Genomic DNA, 18,276 nt, shown 5'->3' with positions numbered 1-18,276 from the left:
TATTGGATGGTTAATCAGGCAAAGTAGTATTTTAGAACTAGTGACTAAGTATCCGAATGACTTAGTGTTACTTAGTTAAATAGTTTGGATATAATTTTTGGATTTTTTTAATGAGTCACATTAAAACTTTAAAAATAAAGTAAATTACAAATTATAACTATTAAGGAAAAAAAATCATTTTTGGGAAGCAGTTACATCAAAGGTAACTAAACTGGTACGAGAATTTCCCAGTTAGAACTGAAGAAGCCCCTTGGATGGTATAGTCAGTCTGGTAAACAACTCCATAACACTGTGGTTTTGTAGTAGGTACTGTGACTTTTCAGTACAAAACCTACTTCACAGGCCTGAAATGTATATAAGAAGAACCCCAGAACTTATATCAAAAGATGATATAGAAGAAAATAGCATTTGAAATAAAAATGAATTGGGTATGATATATCTCTCAGTAAACTTAAAATAAAAAAAAACTCCTGAGCTGACATGTGAGAAGGCTATATAAGTAGCTCGGTCATACATGCTTTGAAGGGACACATGGCTGGTGCTTATTTCTGTTTTACTATCATGAAGCAATTTTTTTTTTCCAGCACCTCCTTGTTGATAAACTTTGATGAGTTAAACATTAATTTTGTCTGACCTCACTCACTGTGTTTTTTTGTTTGTTTTTTTCCCAAAAATGAGGTAACCAAAACAAAATAAGGGCTTTAATATAGGGGTTTTTATTAGACCTCACATTTCCATTAGAGCCTAATGGTTCCTGAATCACTCAGATAAATGATTCAAATCGTATTGAATCAGGAAGCAGTTTTGTCCCAAGGTGTTGGCAAAACCCCGATTCTATTCGTCCTCTTACTGGTTGTTCTACTTCATATAATATAGAATATATTTTCTAAACATTTGATTATTTTTCTAATGCATCACAAAACTAACCATATTACATTCTCTTATAAAAACTTTTTTCTTTGATGAATTAGTTTTTTTATTACTTGGTTATTTTGTGGTGTGGCAAACACCACTGAAAAGTAACCGTAGTCCATAAAACGAAAAAATGAACCGAATTTGCCACCAAATTATGAATACAATTACAACAACCTATTATGATGCACAGTTGACCCTCCGCTGATCATCAGTCGTGGGCTGTGATTGGTCAGTACTGTATAAGTCGCATTGTCATTGGCTAGCTGTTGCAAACACGGCAGGTGACCAATGATAATGCGACTAAAAAAAACGACCAACCCGATTTACACACAAGACATTGGTTGGTTACACGTGTCTGCTGATCTGCGGGGCTCGAAGGGTTACGCTGTTACTTGTTTTTAGCACCATAGTATAGTTTAACACCAAGGAGCTGATTGTGCTGGCCTTTGGCGGTGCTAACAGTAATAACAGCGTTGTCACAGCTTAAAAACACCGCGCGTTTACCCGCACTTCAACAGTGCATTCGTGGCTAACTGAAATTAGCGTTCGTTAGAACCTCGGGTTGTCCGTGTTATTACAATGAGCGTAGAAATTAGAAAAGACTGTCCACTTGACGCGAACATGGGCTCTGTAAATCATGATGTAAACGGTGAGGCGACAGAAGGTGGTGTAAAGTATTACACGTTAGAAGAAATTAGAGTACACAATATGTGTAAAGACACATGGGTTATCATCCACGACAAAGTTTACAACATCACAAGTTTCCTCGAAGAGGTAAGAAGCCGTCACTTTGTGACGATTCAACCTGATGAGTGTTTTATTGTCATCTCACAGGGTTTTGCTTTTATGACCAAGACTACTTCCTGGAATAGCTAGGGTACCTTATGTTGCGTGTTGACGTTTGCTTGTAGTAGATTCGATCCAACGATAGGTTGGGATTAAATTAGGTGGTGCTAAGGTGTAAGGTTTTATCGGTAATAAGATAAGTAGTAGTTTTCAAGTACGTATATAGGTTATGCTATGAAAACAGCGTCACGTACATAATTTCTTCTTCACTTGTGCTCTACTACCTAGCTCGTTTAATCGCATTAACTTTCAAATGCCTATAATTGTTACAATTAACATGTGAAAAGGCCTATACATGAACTTTTAAGCGTTGGTATCCACCCTTAAACACATATCCTTCAGTAGTGTCATTTGTTTGTATGTGTGCTTTAGAGGAATTATTTTCCTAATTTAAATTTTAACTGTTTAAATTGAAGTTCTTCTAAAACAACTGGTTATACCGGAAGGTAGTAAGTGTCTCAGCTAGTATCAGCCAGTATTGATTGACAATTACAAGGCCTTTTGTTCTTTAAACAGCTAAGGAAAATGGAAGATTATTTTTTTCCTTTAAAGTGGGTTGGAAAGTTAGTTGAATTCCTAGAATATGCACAAAATGTACGCAAATATATTTAGTTTTGCCTCATTAAATATAATTGCAGCATCCAGGGGGTGAGGAGGTTTTGCTGGAGCAGGCAGGATCAGATGCTACAGAGAGCTTTGAGGATGTTGGTCATTCTACAGATGCAAGGGAGATGCTCAACCAATTCTACATTGGAGAACTTGACATGGTAAGAGAAATGGTTTCTTCCATGTATTAGACTTTGGCCAATTGATCAAGCTGGGTCAGTTGAAGCACAACAATCATCTTGTGACCTTTAAAGTCACAAGATGATGTCATGGAGTTGTAAATTTAAGTGGTTATTTTTCAATGGATAAAACACAGAAAGGATTTACAGGGTTAGAAATAAACAGATCAGAGGGCCAGTTAAGGTGGAGCAGTTTGAGTATAAAGTTAGAAAGGTGAGATTAAGATTATTTGTACTGAATACTACATTTCAAGAAGTTAATTTTGATCTTGATCGAAACTGTAATTTAATCTTCATTATTATGTTTAAAACGAAAAAAAGCCATTGCTTGTTTTTTTTATATTTTTTATTTCTAATCTTTTTCATTAGTGTTGGCCTCCATGACAGTAGAAAATAATTTTATTTTTTCCTTTTTTTTAGTGTGACAGAAATTTGAAAACACAGGAGGTAAGCTGAAGTTGTCTGTTTGTTTCTTACCTGTTTAAAATCCAATAATAAAACTGAAAAGACCACTCAAAGATTTCATTTCTAATTTATTTCACACTTTTGCAACCACAGGTGCCTGATACACCATCAGGAGAAACCAGGTTAGTCATTGCTGCATTATTGTTTTGACAAAGGCCTACAGCCCAATATTCAGATTACGACCCTGCAGTTGCGAATCGGTGATTTACAGTCTAGACCAGTAATTCTCAACAGGTGGATCTTGTGATTAGTTATTATATAGTGGAATTCACATAATATTGCCAAACATACTAGAAGATGGAGGTTTTAGATCAGGGACCCAGCTACCAAAATGGATTTCTTATTGTGTTTTGTTTTTTGTTCTCCAGCAGCTCTTTTTGGACCACATGGTTAATACCTGCTATTGCTGCAGCCATTGTTGGTCTCGTGTATCGTTTCTATTCGTTCTGAGTGCCAGCATATTTTTGCCCTGGAGCGTGCTCAGTTGAAAGCCTTGAAACCTTTGACCAAATCCTCATCCCAGTCAGTGGATAGTGTCTGCATCAGATGAAACAGAAGAACAAGGAATCTTGGGTTTGGTACTTTGATTGAAATATATTTGCCTGTTTTCATACACGTGTTGTTTGCAGTTGGCTAGTAGTTGTATTAGACATTCACTCTTCAATTCTGTTTGTGTAATTGTCATTGTTTATGTCACTGGTGCAAAATGGTGTCTTTATGTTAAACTTTGCATTCCATATGCATTCATCCCCTGTGTGGATAACAGTTGTTTACTCAAGTATGATATTAGCGTCTATAAAACAGAAGACTGAAGTAAAATTTTAAATAACGAACACAGTCTCTATGCCGGAACTGCCATCTATTTGAATAATTGGATTAAATCTTATTTGATTCACTTTTTTGGGTTTGGGTTTATTTTTTATGCAAATTATCTGCTATTATGTAAATTGTGAATGCCTTGAATATTTGAGAATTTTTATTTTGTGATTTTTTTTTAATCCCCTTCGACTCTCCTCTTTTCTGATTGTATCTACTCGTGTAAAGTTATGCATAGATTTTAGTCTATTATATGCAGAGGTATGATATTATTACTGACATAAGATTTATTTTATCTCTTTAGTAAATATGTCAGTTAACACTGCCACTTGTTTGATTTGATTTTCCACCATATTGTTTTCTCTGTGCATCTTTAATGTGGGTTTGTGGGACAAAGTGTTTTCAACTGTTTTTAACTAATTGGAATCATGCTGAACAAGTGCTTTGCAAGTGTTTGTTGGTGACTGTTGGGCCCTACAGTACGAAGTGTCTTTCAAGTCAGTTACTGCACATGTAACATGTTTCTACTTCTCTCAATCCAACCATCTTACATTCATGTTTCTACTTTGACAACATCATTAAATATCTAGGATTAGGAATGACATGGCTGTTTGAGGTTATTTTAAACATTTGCATGTATAATATTCGTGATATACGCTGCTGTATAAAAATGCCACTATTGCAATGCTCACAAATGTTTAAGTGAATTTGGTTAATGACTTATTTTAGCTGCAAGTAATTTAATATTGAATAAAAATAGATATACAAACAACTTGTGACTTTTCCATTTCCAACAGGAGAATAAATGACAAACTGTCAAGTTAAATATTTCCCATTAAGTAATATGAAACTTTACATGTATCACTTTGGTCATTTTGGTGTAAAATAAACACAAAAACCAAAGATTTTAGATATAGCCTGAAATCTATTGGAGTGAAAAATTTAATTATTATTAAATCACGTTTATTTGTAAGAAGTATTTGTTAGGAATTTTAAAGCATTGGAAAACATAACTATTTAAAACAAGGCTTCTTTGCGAATGATAGGAAATCTTTGTTTGGTACAAAAAACAAAAAAACAACTGCGATGTTATTGTTTTTTATGAGGTTCAAATGTCTGACCAGAGCTTTGACCACAGCATAAGGTTTCCTAGTGTTTTCTTAGCTGTTGCTCAGGGCTCCCAGTCTCCTAAGTAAATGTGTCAAGTGTGTCCATCACCAACAAACATAATGTCATGGACAGTAATTACAAATTTAGCTGTGTTTGCTGATGTCCACCACTGTTTGCAGGTGCTTTACGTTTGAAAAATTAATGAGTTCAACAATCGACAGTCAGTCCGAGTGCTGCTCATTTAATTGGAAAAGTGATGTGAAATTCTATACCAGCTTATAGGCTAAAACACAGTTTACCTCCATAATATGAGGAAATCATTTGTCGGAATTAACCGGTAAAAGACAAGGGAGGAAAGTTAACATGGCTGCACTTGTGGTATTAGGCAACATGATCAAGTTTAGCAGATGGATAAATAACGCAGTTTCATGTATGTCGTTTTAAACTTTGTTTTTCATTATTGGCTCAAATTAATTTTTGCTGCACTTCTCCATGTTTGCTCTCTTCGATTTTTCTCTCCTGTGGAGTGGAGCAGGAAACAGCGACTAAAATAAAAGCTTCTCCATCTGCAGCCTCCACGAGAGCCCTCACAGTGACTAACCAAGTGGACTCGACTGCAAAAACTGCCGAAAGCACAGATCAACACCCTTTGATCTTGTCTTTGTATGAAACAGATGCCTTCTTACGACACATTTTCATTTACTGCTCTTAAAAGCACACAGCTCTGCAGGACCCACAATATTTACAATATCTAACCTATACAATTTGCACCATCGCTTGCCACACAAAACAGTTTTTCCATCCATTCATCCATCCATTTTCATCCGCTTATCTGTTACAGGGTCACGGGGGCAGCAGTCTTGGCTGCCACCCAAATTACATTGCACCGTACCAACCCCCCTGAACCTTCCTGCAAGTGGTGAGTCCACTGGAAGGTACCAACCACGATTCGAACTTGCCCAGGTGGTGAACCCTGGGGTTCCACACCAATGACAAAGACATTGCCTCTGGACCAAAGCGCCACAAAACAATTTTTATTCTGCGATATTTTTTACGATGCAATACTGGTCACGGCCACTGGATGGCACTAGAGCCATAACTTGTGCCAACGTTAGTCGGTGGATCTGTTTTACCACAGAAATAAAAGTATTAAGGCTTAATCACATCGATTAATCCGAGTGACGCATTCACGCCCATGTTATCATCTACTGGTTGTCTATACATTACATAAGAGAGACACTACAAATGCAATCACGCCACATACGTAAGCAAGCACAAGGCAACGATGGAGAAAAAAACAACAAAACATAGTTTCATTTTTATGTAATTGCTTTTCATGCCGTGGACTTTACGTTGCATAAAAAATAAAATTTTACAACAAAAGCCTTTCTGTATTTTTAAGACAAAGTGGCATCATTACCACCGCCTTCCTGTTGTGACAGCAATAATGATGAGGCAGAACAACACACTGTAATTAGATAACGTATTGCTCTGGGAGTGTATGAAGCCACCAGATAAGCATCTTTCTTCATGCCTGGTCACTTATTTCTGGCTGCAGTCTTTCTTAACAGTGTCTGAGACTGAAAATGCACAGCACACTAGTGGCCTCGAAAAAATAAAAAACAGTGAGGGAAAAATAAATCTCCAAACAGGAGAGGAAAGCTTGTGGATGCAACACGAATAAACAAGAAACCAACAGAAACAATGGCACGGAAACCTGCAGTGGGACAATTAACTGCCTGACCCACACCTAGTCCACAACAGTCCCAGCTTTACTTCATTCTATGAGAGTGAGCCAGAGAAAAAGAAAATCTATAAAACCAACCTGAAGCCATATAATACATTTTTGCAAAATCTCAGTCATGGTCCTTGGTGTCTGACCAGGTCTAAAAATACACAGTTTGGTTGAAAAATAAAGATGGCTATGGCTGTGGACCAGCACTGAGCTGCACAGAATGAATAAAAATATTTGAATTTTTGGAATGGTATTTTATTTTGAAAAACAATCACTTTCATGTTCTTCTGTTATAATAATATAAATAGAAGTGCATGTGGTCAACTGTAAATATTTCATTTGACATCTGCTGTATATAAAGGCATTAAGCAAGATTCTTACACACCTTTTCATTTCCTTTTTACACCGTTCTTCCATTTGACCCTCCATTTTTCATTTTGTAATTAAGTCCTGCAAAAAAAGAGAAAAAACAATTACAATAAGCAGAATCATGCTTTGTACTTTATTATAGAACACTAGTCTACTAATAAATCAATAAGTAATTTAGCCTTATATCCATATTTTAAACAGTTTGCTAACATTAAAATGCCTAAAAATAATGAATATTACCATAATGAATGACATCTGGAGGAAAACATCACAAGCAGCAAAGAACTCTTGGAGCATTAAGACATTCACATGTGAAACAGAAAAAGATAAACAATTTAAATGCACAATGCTTTATTCAATAAATTAATCCAATATCAAACAATCATTTTAAACAGTATTACAAATTAAGAAAAACACTTTTCACCTTCCCTGTACAATTTAGTGCCAGGTTTTAATCAACACACTGATCTTTTTACAGCTCATCGAGGGCAAATGCTCAATGATCACAACATCAAGAAGCAATAACGGGTAAAATTTCTTGAATAAAACAGTACTGAATTTTAGGTTCTTTCTCAGGAAATAAGCTCCTGTTTTTTCATTGCGATAAGGGAACAGCAGATGAGGAAGTTAGAGTCTTTTCAGACTAAGACAGGAGCGCTGATACTGAAAGTACGTTCTTGGCCTTAATTTCTCTAAATAAGCAACCCAAGCTTCAAAAGTCATTCCTGGCTCTCTGGCACAAATATGCTGACCTTTTAATGTGTTGCTGTTTAATCGCTTTTCTCCTTGCATATATCGAAATGATGCGAGTTAAAGGTTAACTTCCACAAGCTCTAATACACCAAAACTTTCAACCATGTATGAATGGAATTCGAGCTTGACAAATCCTTGAATCCTTCAACTGACTCTACGTGAGGTTTGGATTGTAATGTCTGGGATATTGAAAAATATATATGTTAGCTTGTTATGAGGAGTAAACTTTGTGTTAAACTGAGAAAAAGTCCAAACAACTGACAGCAGACACTATTAAATGGCTGAAGGTTATACAACTGCACACAGATTAATGATTGAGGTACGAGTGGGGCGGAGACAAGGTTGATGGCTTACTATAAAACATTTTAAAAGGTTGGGCAGAGGTCGACTCTGACAGAAGTCACAGCTATTCTGTTGAATGTGAATGAATAAAAAAGAAAGATAGTAGATGAAGGTATAAATGAAATATACCTGTTATTGTGAAGGGGATTGATTAAAACACTAAAAGGAAACTAATTTATACAAATTAATATAACTTTAATCACAAATGTAATGACTTTTATAATAGCCCCCTCTAAAGCCTTTGTATCAACCCATTTATTTTACAACATGAATCATTGCCACTATGACCTCTGACCTACAGCTACATACAACCCTATTGATTAGCCTGACTTGAGTTATCAGCCTTGACTAAACTAAGATGACAAGAAATGTATGGAGAAGCATCAATACTGTTTGTGTTTGTGGAGTCCGAAAATCCTAAACTACTGAGATGAGGGTGCAGGTGGAGGATACGCTGGAAGAACGGCCGTGAACAGTGTTGTTGTTATCCAGAACAGTCACAAACTGTGATTTGGACATGTTGCAGCATCCCAGAGTCTCGGCCAGTTTAGGACACAAGGACACAGTCAACCTCTGGAGGACCAGGTGAAATTTTCTCCGGAAGCTCCGGTTGATCCAGAAATAGAAGATACAGTTCAGGAAGCCATTGCAGGCGGGTAGCCATACAATGACAAACTCTATCCACTCTGATACGGTCTGACCCGAGACTGCTGTTGGGATGGAAAGATGGAGGATTAGAAATGAGGAAATTATGCAAAAAAGCCAGGATGAAAAAAAAAAAGATCCACTGTGTTGATCTTAAAAAAATAGTAAAGTGAAACTGATTTATTTTCAGTGTGACACAGCACACAACAATATTTGTCCAATATCATATTGAGTTTGTGGCAGCTCAAGCTGAGCGCCCAGGCAGCAGTGTGTGGGGACGGTACCATGCCCAGTGCACCTCAGTGGAACCTGGTGGCTGGTGGATTTGAATCTGCAACCTTCCAGACAAGTCCACTGCTTTGGCCACCAGACAACAGGCAATATAAGAGAAATAAGAGAAAAAAGACGGTGGTATAGACTCTTGCCTCACACCAGGTAGATCAACAGTTCAATCACCATTGCCCGGTGGTATTTCTGTATTGCATTTTAATGTTCGTCCTGTGTGTGCATGGGGTTTCTCTTAAAGTTCGAAATATACAAACTGAGGTTGTGTTAATGGAATTCTCTACATTGCCAATAGAAATGATGGACTGGTGAACTATAGCCCTTCACCCACTGATGGTTTCAGCATCTTATAATATTTATACACACGTCACCTTTATTTATTCTACAAATATTCAGCAAAGGAAACATTCAGCTGTGACTCCACCATCAGCACCATTTCCAAAACAGCACACGGACGGTGAGATGAGAATTAAAAGTCGAGAGCTTGACTCAATGATTTGGCCATGAATCAGTGCATTGACATCCATCACTGCATAAATAATTTCTGGCAGTTGTTACTGTCACAACATTCTTGGTTGAAACAGCAGATACAATATTTAGAAAGAAGAATAAATTAAAATAGAAATTGAATTCATTGTGCATTGATTCGTCTCATTTACACATTCAAATTATACAGCATTAGCGCTGACTGTGACTAACACCAATCATTAGAGTACAGTTTGAAGAATCTCTAGCATTGACCTTACACAGTATGCTCGAATATCCTTCATATCATCCATTTCCAGTGTAGCATAAAAAAAGCACACATAGTATGTAAAAATAATTCATATAAAATAAAAATGAGAAATGTTAAGTTGCTCTATTGTTAATGAATAGCGATCCAAATGCAAATTAGTAAAAATCTATTTCTGTTACTCAATTAAATCTGGCCTCCTAAAATAAAAATACAATAACTTCAGACTTGGTTTCTTCCCTTGTCAGTCTAAAGGTCAAGCAAATGTGAATGGAACAGTCTCAGCCAGTAATAATCTCCAGTTGGGCACACTTGAGCTCATACATGCACACAAAAAATAAATAACTTTGGTATTTTTTAGGCTGCACCCTTGACTTTTTTTTAATTAAAAAAAAATACAATCGGCCTTCCCTTATGCAGTTGGCAGCACATTCAGTGGACAGGGGACAAAGGTGGGAATATGCGCCAGGTTGGCCTGGATTTTGAACGGTGGGCTTTTCCACACCTTCAATCAGCCACTGAAATGCACCATAAATAAAAACTGCTTCTTTTATCTGTCAGTCAACTTCATCAAACTTCTTTCATCAGACTTCTTTGATTTCAGAGGAACTGCGATTATGTTACTAGAATTTACTCTTACTTTTATTTTACTGCAGCACACTGACAATGATAATCTCCACCCCCTAAGTTCCTGGCTACAACTTACCATTATAGATCATAGCTGCCATGCACGGTGTCCAGCAGGTGTAGTAGGCTGCCATCACCGGCACCAACACCCTGGACGCCACGTTGTGCCTGCTGCGACGCTCACAGTAGTATTTGCGCAGTTTCAGTCTCTGCCTCTTGGCAGCGCACCACACCCTCAGGTTGGCAAAGGTCATGATGCCCGAGCAGGGGAAAAATATGAAACAGGTCAAACTTATGGAGTAGCCCACATTGGTGGAGTAGGACGGATTGCAGACCAGTGACGCGTTGGAGAAGTGGACCTCGATGATTCCATCAGGGAATGTTATTGGCGCCAGTAAACATGGAGGGAAGCACCAGGAGAAGGCGATGAGAAGCAGCGTCCTTTTTCTGGTCATCAGAGATGAGTACTGCAGGGGGTAAAATACTGCGATGTACCGCTCCAGGCTGATGGTGGCCAGAGTGTACATGCAGGTGGAGTAGATAGTGGCGTTGCAGAAGGCCACGATGTGACAGAGGAGATCTGGACCTTCACTGTAGTCCTTCAGCAGACTCACACTGAGGTTCAGCGGCATGACGAGCAGCCCGAAGGCTGAGTCTGCGGCGGTGAGGGACAGCAGAAAGTACCGAGAACTTCTGGACCAACCGGCCACGGACGAAGTGATGACCAGGAGAACGGCGATGTTTCCTAAAGTGATGATGACGCCCAGGGTGATGATGATGCTCACTTTGATGGAGCGGTGAGTGAGCTCCACACCTGACAGGTTTAAGTCATCAGATCTCGACAGGTTCACAGACTCGAACATACTTCTGCTTTATTTATTCCCACAGTCGCATGGACGCGACCGAGTCATAAACCACCGACGGACAGCATTTTGTCTGAACTCAGACAAGAGAAACAGTAAGAGTAAAGTCGCACTGCAGCAACAAGTGTCTTCAACGGAGCTCCTCAGCAGCACACCTGCAGTAATTATTGACCAGGACAACTGCCACTCTGCTGACACACACTTGTCAGACACCAGCTTATCAGGACTTTGCTTTTATTTTCCATTGCCACATAAAAAAACAACTTTTTAAATATTTAAAAATTGTATGGATGAAGAATGATGTTTAAGGGGCGGCAGAGTAACACAAATCATTTATATCCATGATTGCAAACTAAGGTGAACTATATCTGTCTTAGTGGGGTTATTTGTGGCAGACAAAGACAGGTATGATGAAACCCCTCCTCACCCCACCCTGTGACCTCGTTCTTTAAATGTACTTTTTATTGAACTTCATGTTAAATATGTCACCCAAATGTTGCTTTTTTGTTTTACCAGCAATTAATTGCAACAGAGATGGCAGTGATACGTACTATGTATATTCTAAGTACAGTATTAATGTTCCATATTTTAAAGTATAACTACAAGAAGAAAGTTGTTGACAATTTATTATTGTTTCACCTGCCATACCAGAGAAAAAAATAAATAAAATCACCTTTGTATTTCTATGCAGAATCCAAGCAGGTTTTTTTTTTGCAACATTTGCAAACATTTTTATTTTCAATTCTGCAAATTATTATTTATGATTTTGAGTACATGAAGGATTGTTTTTAAGTACTGAAGAAAGGGAGATTAAGAGGGATTAACAGGAACCAGATACAAAGACTTGAACTTGTGATGAACTGCTCCTGTCTTCAGGTATTTATGCCAGGTCTTTTGCTCAGTATTAACTATTTCTCCCTTCACTTCTAGACTCCGAACAATCTCACTGCTCAAAAATTTCAAAATCTTTATGTTGAATATTTCTTTGTGCCAGGTGACTTTAATGTATAAGCAAAAATATCTTTGTCATCTCAAACCGAAGCTGCCAACCTGTCCTGACTGATGACGTCTGTTGGAACTTTTAGAGGAACTTTTTAGAAGAACTTTGTGTGCAAAACAGAGTATAATACTGTGGGTTTATTATTAATGCATGATCTTATTCATTTAAAAGAAGTTGCTATTTCAAAGCACACAGACTCAACTGAGCTCAGTGTTTACAGGCTGCCTCACTCTGTTAGGTTTCCCTGCCAGCCACAGGACTGAGTTGGTCACCAATTTATCACTGCAAAAAAGAAAGGTCCCATACAAAATGTACATGTGACCTGTCAGGCTGAGAGGTCACAACCAATCAGTGCCCTATTTCTACAACCTCAGACCATCAGTGTCTGACTCTCACTCCTAGTTGTGTTTCTGTGACACTGATTTCTGCTAGCTCCTCTCCTATTAGAAAAATAGAAAAAAAGAAAAAGAAAAATCAAAACCAAAAAGCAAAGCAGCGGGCAGTGAAACGAACAGTGAAGACTGCCGCTGACCTTTTCCAGTCATGTAACCATTTGTTTCAGAGGTAAGTCTTTTGTGTGACAGTCAGTCCATCAAAGAACACATACACACTCTCGCCAGGGATCGTCACCAACTTCATGCATCCCCAGGGACAAGAAAACTTGCCGTGATTTTCTTATATTTCGGACTCACAATCAATTTCCCATGCCAAAGTCCCTCTTTGATCCTTTCCTTTAGATAAAGATACATTTCACACAGCTTACAGTTAATCAGTTTAAAAATAGGAGGAGTGGAACAGAAAGCAGGTTGTGTAATTTTAAATATACAGTGTAATCACCATTCTCACCACCTCATTAATATTTATTTAGAGAATCCACTGCTACTACTTATTAATGTTTTAGCACCACAGCAGCTTTGTCAGGGGAGAAGGTTTTCATATAAAGTACCTTCACTCAGGGTAGACTGTAAATACACAATACATATACTGTATATATTGTGTATGTCCTCCAGATACGGAGCTCTTCTGTGTTCTGCCACTACAGCCAGATCCCCTGGACGAAAACTGACAGCTATCTGTGTTTGATATATGAGTTTCCAGCTGCTCTAATGAGCAGATTTCTCCTGGTGATGTCTAACATGAGGCCTGGAGGAGGGGGATGGACTCAGACTCTGGGTTAATATTCTACCTCCCCCAGTCATACTTCTTCATTTTTGCTGTGTAGTACTGTATTGCGTGTCCCTCACCCAATTCTGTCTCATTTCAAAATCAGATGGTGTTGGACAAAAATGATATTCTGTATGATTGGCTCCTTTAACATTGCATACTTGTTGAAGTATTTCTGAAGTACTTTCTTGAGTTTTACACAGAATTCTAAAACACAGACACACCAGTGAAGACCCAGTTTTGGTGCTGACTCCTTGTAGTCTGCTGTGAAAAAAATGTCATAAACTTTTTTCCATTAATTCCTTTCACCTGCAAACAATTCACAGTGGTGTTAAAACTGTATAACTCAGACTCTGTCCTCTGGCAGTACAGTGTTCTTTGGGTCACAAGTCTCCATATTTCTTTCTTAAATGCATTTTATGTTTGACTAGTAAGTGTCTTTTCGTTAACCATTATACTTAATAGCGTAGTTCAAGGTCTCTAAATATATTTTTTTAGTAAAATATATAATTGGATGTATAGAATATAACTCATCAAATGATTATATCACAGTAAATTCATTTCTTTCATTTTGTTTTTACTTTGTTAACTGACATCACATCGTTATGTGATGGAACAATAAAATATTTAAAGAGCAAAAACTAAAATCCAGCAACACATCCAGTTCCTTTCTTAACATCTCACCTTTATGATCTATGTATTTCTTTTCTAAAAGTGACATTTTCATTTGGTTTCCATCCATTCATAATAATCAGCTGAGAGTGAAGCGAACCTCCGCGTTTGCTTAGAGTTTGTTTTTATGTGACATCAACACAGTGTTTGTGTAATACTGCAGCTTTTGTGTAAGAGTGTAAGCACTGACCAAAGGTGCATCTCTAAATGTAGTAGCTGTGAAAACAAGTGAGATACAGCCAGGATGAATTTAAACACACACACTTTTAAGTGTGTATCCTGTGAGTGGGCGGACGCCTCCGTTGGACACCTACTGCACAGTGTTTCCTCGTGTGTAGGAAGGCAGCCATTGATTTGATCTCTTACTCTGCGCACACGTGTTTGTGTGTGTGTGTGTGTGTCTGTAGGGAACAACACAGCACCACTGGTGAGAGTTGATCTGTGATGTTTTAGGGGAGACAATACGGTGGTCAGGTTTAATGGGTAATTCTGTGCAAACCTGCTGTCTCTTCCTGACACTCTGTCAAACAGATAACAGGGCTCTGTCAGTGCAGACAAAACAGACCTGCTGGGTTGAATGTTATTAAAGTGGAGTCTGAGATACATCCCTTTTCTCCTGCCTACACACCAGCATAAACACCCCCTGGACAATAAGGGAGACAATCTCATGCTGTGTGCAGAGATAAGTGCAGTAAAATGAATGGAGTAAACATCGCATGTGTACTTGAATATACTGTAAATTCACGAACTGCACATCAAAAAGGGAAGTACTGATGAATCCTATTCAAATGTAACAAAGTCGTTCCAAATGAACAATATCCAAACGCCTCTGCAGCTGTGGCAAAAATAATGCCTCCATTCTTGTAACATTTTTTTTTATCCTAAAAGTAACTTTAATCCCTGCAATATGTAATGATTTTTCAACAGAAAAGGGCGAAAGGATTTTTGGTTTGCAGTGGTGTTTTTGTTTTTCCCCTGGAAAAACAGCGTGAGACGGAAGCAGCAAGGCAACAGGGAAAGTGTATTGATTGGAGTCAGTCAATGAAAAGACAGCTTTTTTTTACCATAATGGCAGAGAAATATCTGCAGTTTAACATCGCCAGAGAAACAAAACACAACATTTTCCTATGCATTTTGCAAGTAAAAAAATGAAAATGAAAAATTAAGTATTATTAAAATACCACTTTCGGACCCGATAACACCATTTTTAGTTATGACCTGTTTGAAGCACTGCAGCTTTGTACTACTTCAACACTGGTCCAGTAAATGATCAAAGGGTTTGGGGGTAAATATTCTGTCTTTCACCACATATCCTACAAAGAATAATGCTTCGTGTGGTAATGTGACTGGACTCTCAAATCTCTATGCAAAACATTTGAGCTGTTTAAGTGTCAGAAAAGCTGGACTCATCGATTTGACCTTTTGAGATTGCCAATGTTTCAAACACAAACATCCACACAATTCTTTGGCAGCGACTACTGAGAACTACTGACTGATGCAGTCAAATAAGTTTTAGTTGAGTTTGTTAAGACAAACAAATACATGCTGGTGCTTTAAAAAAATAACAGAGCAACAAAACACAGTATACTCCTGTAGAAATAATCAAGACAGAGAAGAATTAAAGATTTCTTTCTATTATCTCTACGATATCTTATTATACAACAGCTTGAAGTCTCCCTTGTGGTTCCCCTCTCTGTTCTCTTCTTTATCACCTGTTTCCATGTGATTCTCCTGAGAAATATTTTCTAAGTGACATCATACACATGTATCATAACTCTGATGCAGAGTAACATGCAGCATGTGACAGTGAGAGGGAAAATGTGAGAGCAAAAGAAGTCCATTACATTACAGGCAGTGCATATTTGCTGTGCAGCTGTTTGTGTGCCTGTGGAGGCTGTGCATAGTTGACGGACTAATCAAACAAACATGACAACATTAGAAGCTTGTTTACAGTTGTACACCAAGCTAAATGACTGTGTTAGATGAAGCGTATACAGAGGAAATCTTACAAACATGTTTGCAGCTGTTGTTATTGAAACATATGGTCATCCACGCTGATGAAACATGATAACAACAAGGTGGTGTTCATGGTATTGGTCATTTAAATTGTCAGATATCTAAGACAAGGATTTTTATTATTTTCATTTCTTTTGCTTCTTTCAGTGGTTCTCAGCAGGGGTCGCCACAGCAAATCATCTGCCTCCATCTCACCCTATCTCCTGCCTCCTCTTCTACAACATGTCCTTTTTTACAACATCCACAAATCTCCTTGGAGGTCTTCCTCTCCTCCTCTTGCCTAGCAACTCCAACTCTAACATGTTATTTTCCACTTCAAGAGTGTAAAAAGAAACAATACTGAAGGACAAGTTCACCTGCACCTATAGTAGTGTGTCTGCTCCATCAGTAGGAGAGAGACAGATTGCACTGCAAAGCGTTACTTTGTGTTTGTGCAGAAGTCAGTGGAGACTTTAATATGTAGATGACTGCAGTAACATAAAAACCAAAAGGATAAAAATGTAAATAATTTTAAATTATAACAATAGTAAATATTAGTATTCTTGTAATTTTCAGTGTGTAAACGTGCCATGCCTTTTTAACTGATTAGTCAATATTTTCTGCAAAAGGTTTTTGTCCTCACTTGCTTAAATCAGTTGTTTTTTGTCAGTGGGATGTGATGCTAGTTGTGTTCTGATAACTATAATTTTCAGAAACAAATTGACTCTGCTCTTAAACTGGGCTTGTTCCAGTTAGTGGTGTGTTCAAAGGGGGCAGTATGGTGTTTGATTGACGTCTGCACCATCAAAAGGAGACTTACTTGTGAAAGTTTGAGGTTTTACCAGACCACAGTTCAAACAAAACAGTATTGGTAGAAAATGACACTCTGCCAGGACCCGTTCAAACCGGTGGTAAATGACTCAGATCTGTTTATAATTGATGTGTCAAAAAGTCACTGGAGGCCTGTATGGAAATGGGCTTTGAGGTCACAAAGTGAGAAGGACTCATGCAATCCAGACCAAAGCCTGCTAAAAAAACCTCAAAAACAATACCCAACACTGATAGCACAGCAGATGAGACGGGGACTAGAACTGTCCGACTATAGAAATGATCCTTATGTCTGGAGAAAACAGTGCTAATAATTCTTTTCAGTGATGTCTATACAGCATATGTCTGTGTATTGTTTCAGTGTGTGTGTCTTTACTAATGGCTGTATATGTCTTTTCTTTTTGTTCAGTCTGTCATCAGTGTAGGAGGATGTCGTTGGTCTTAATCCATATCCACAAATGATGTGCTTTAAATAAGAATTTCTAGTATTGTATTTCTTTTTAAGTCAAAGCCAATGTTAATTTGTACTCATTATGTCAAATTCAGAAAATATATATATATAATATGATAATACCAATATACTTGTGTATGTGTACATATGTACTGAACACTGCAAAGATTCTAAAAATACACTCTACAGACACTGTTAAACCCAGGGGAGACAAAGGGAATTCTGAGCAGCGTTTGAAAGGAAAATATCTGACAAAATTAATGGAAATGTGACGTTTTGCATAACCAGACAGGTCACCAAGGGATGAAATCAGACAAACAACTTACAACTTTTTTGTATCTCTGATGACTGTTAATTATATCTTCACACAATGTGCAGATATCCTTGTAACAATGTTTTCCAGTTCGGGTTTTTACCACTTTTGGCCACACAGTGGCAATTTTTAGTATTTTTTTTTAATCTAAAAAATATGCAGATTAGGAAAATTGGACACTCCAGGGCACCAGCCCACCCTCACTCATTGGCAGCTGGGATTGGCTCCAGCTAGCAGCAACCCTGCACAAGATGAAGGAGTGGATCATGAATGCATGAATGAATGAATGAATGTAGTTTTTAACCACTAAATGGTCAAGAATGCTCATATTACGGGGTTATTGTTCCCTCCTGTTACAAACACTGCTGTTTATTCCAGGTTGGACTAACTCTGAGTCTGTTCAAGAACCACATTCAATAAAGTCAAATAAAACTGCTGTGGTTTGACTGTCAGCACAGCTCTGTCACCACAGTGTATCAGCATGTGGATAATATGGTTCTCTTTTATCTCATTTTTGTTGCAGCCACTTAACATGACCTCGTTTTTATCTGAATTTGAAGGGAT

General features: G+C 37.8%; 2 protein-coding genes across 5 annotated transcripts; one reads left to right on the top strand and one right to left on the bottom strand.

Moving 5' to 3' along the window:
• The first annotated feature begins 1,227 nt into the window (after positions 1-1,227).
• On the top strand, positions 1,228-4,599 carry cyb5b (cytochrome b5 type B). Of its 2 annotated transcripts, none has more exons than XM_008337035.3 (5): positions 1,228-1,689; positions 2,400-2,528; positions 2,967-2,993; positions 3,105-3,133; positions 3,383-4,599. In XM_008337035.3, exons 1-5 carry the CDS (start codon positions 1,495-1,497, stop codon positions 3,459-3,461), a joined length of 459 nt encoding a protein of 152 aa, XP_008335257.1. In that variant the 5' UTR covers positions 1,228-1,494; the 3' UTR covers positions 3,462-4,599. The 2 variants fall into 2 exon arrangements, with proteins under 2 accessions (XP_008335257.1, XP_008335256.1); XM_008337034.3 differs by having other exon boundaries at positions 1,230-1,689; positions 3,380-4,599.
• Positions 4,600-7,375: 2,776 nt separating this feature from the next.
• Positions 7,376-11,952, bottom strand: LOC103398423 (histamine H2 receptor). 3 transcript variants are annotated; one of them, XM_017030684.2, is made up of 3 exons: positions 10,506-11,952; positions 9,066-9,138; positions 7,376-8,846 (listed from the first exon to the last, which is right to left on the bottom strand). In XM_017030684.2, exons 1-3 carry the CDS (start codon positions 11,287-11,289, stop codon positions 8,684-8,686), a joined length of 1,020 nt encoding a protein of 339 aa, XP_016886173.1. In that variant the 5' UTR covers positions 11,290-11,952; the 3' UTR covers positions 7,376-8,683. The 3 variants fall into 3 exon arrangements, with proteins under 3 accessions (XP_016886173.1, XP_016886174.1, XP_008335255.1); XM_017030685.2 differs by having other exon boundaries at positions 9,066-9,135; XM_008337033.3 differs by lacking the exon at positions 9,066-9,138 and having other exon boundaries at positions 10,506-11,951.
• Between the last annotated feature and the right edge of the window lie 6,324 nt (positions 11,953-18,276).

The sequence above is a fragment of the Cynoglossus semilaevis genome, unplaced genomic scaffold, assembly GCF_000523025.1.
Source record: "Cynoglossus semilaevis isolate Cse_v1.0 unplaced genomic scaffold, Cse_v1.0 scaffold1102, whole genome shotgun sequence".
Lineage (NCBI taxonomy): Eukaryota > Metazoa > Chordata > Actinopteri > Pleuronectiformes > Cynoglossidae > Cynoglossus > Cynoglossus semilaevis.
The sequence above is the reverse complement of the archived record's forward strand: the minus strand, read 5'-3'. Positions and strand labels throughout refer to the sequence as shown.

Coding starts and splice junctions, on each gene's coding strand:
- cyb5b (XM_008337034.3), top strand. CDS start 1,495: ATGAGCGTAGAAATTAGAAAAGACTGTCCACTTGACGCGAACATGGGC. Junction 2,994..3,104: donor GAAATTTGAAAACACAGGAG/GTAAGCTGAAGT, acceptor TTGCAACCACAG/GTGCCTGATACACCATCAGG. Junction 3,134..3,379: donor ACACCATCAGGAGAAACCAG/GTTAGTCATTGC, acceptor TTTGTTCTCCAG/CAGCTCTTTTTGGACCACAT.
- LOC103398423 (XM_008337033.3), bottom strand. CDS start 11,289: ATGTTCGAGTCTGTGAACCTGTCGAGATCTGATGACTTAAACCTGTCA. Junction 8,847..10,505: donor GGCAGCTATGATCTATAATG/GTAAGTTGTAGC, acceptor CCATCCCAACAG/CAGTCTCGGGTCAGACCGTA.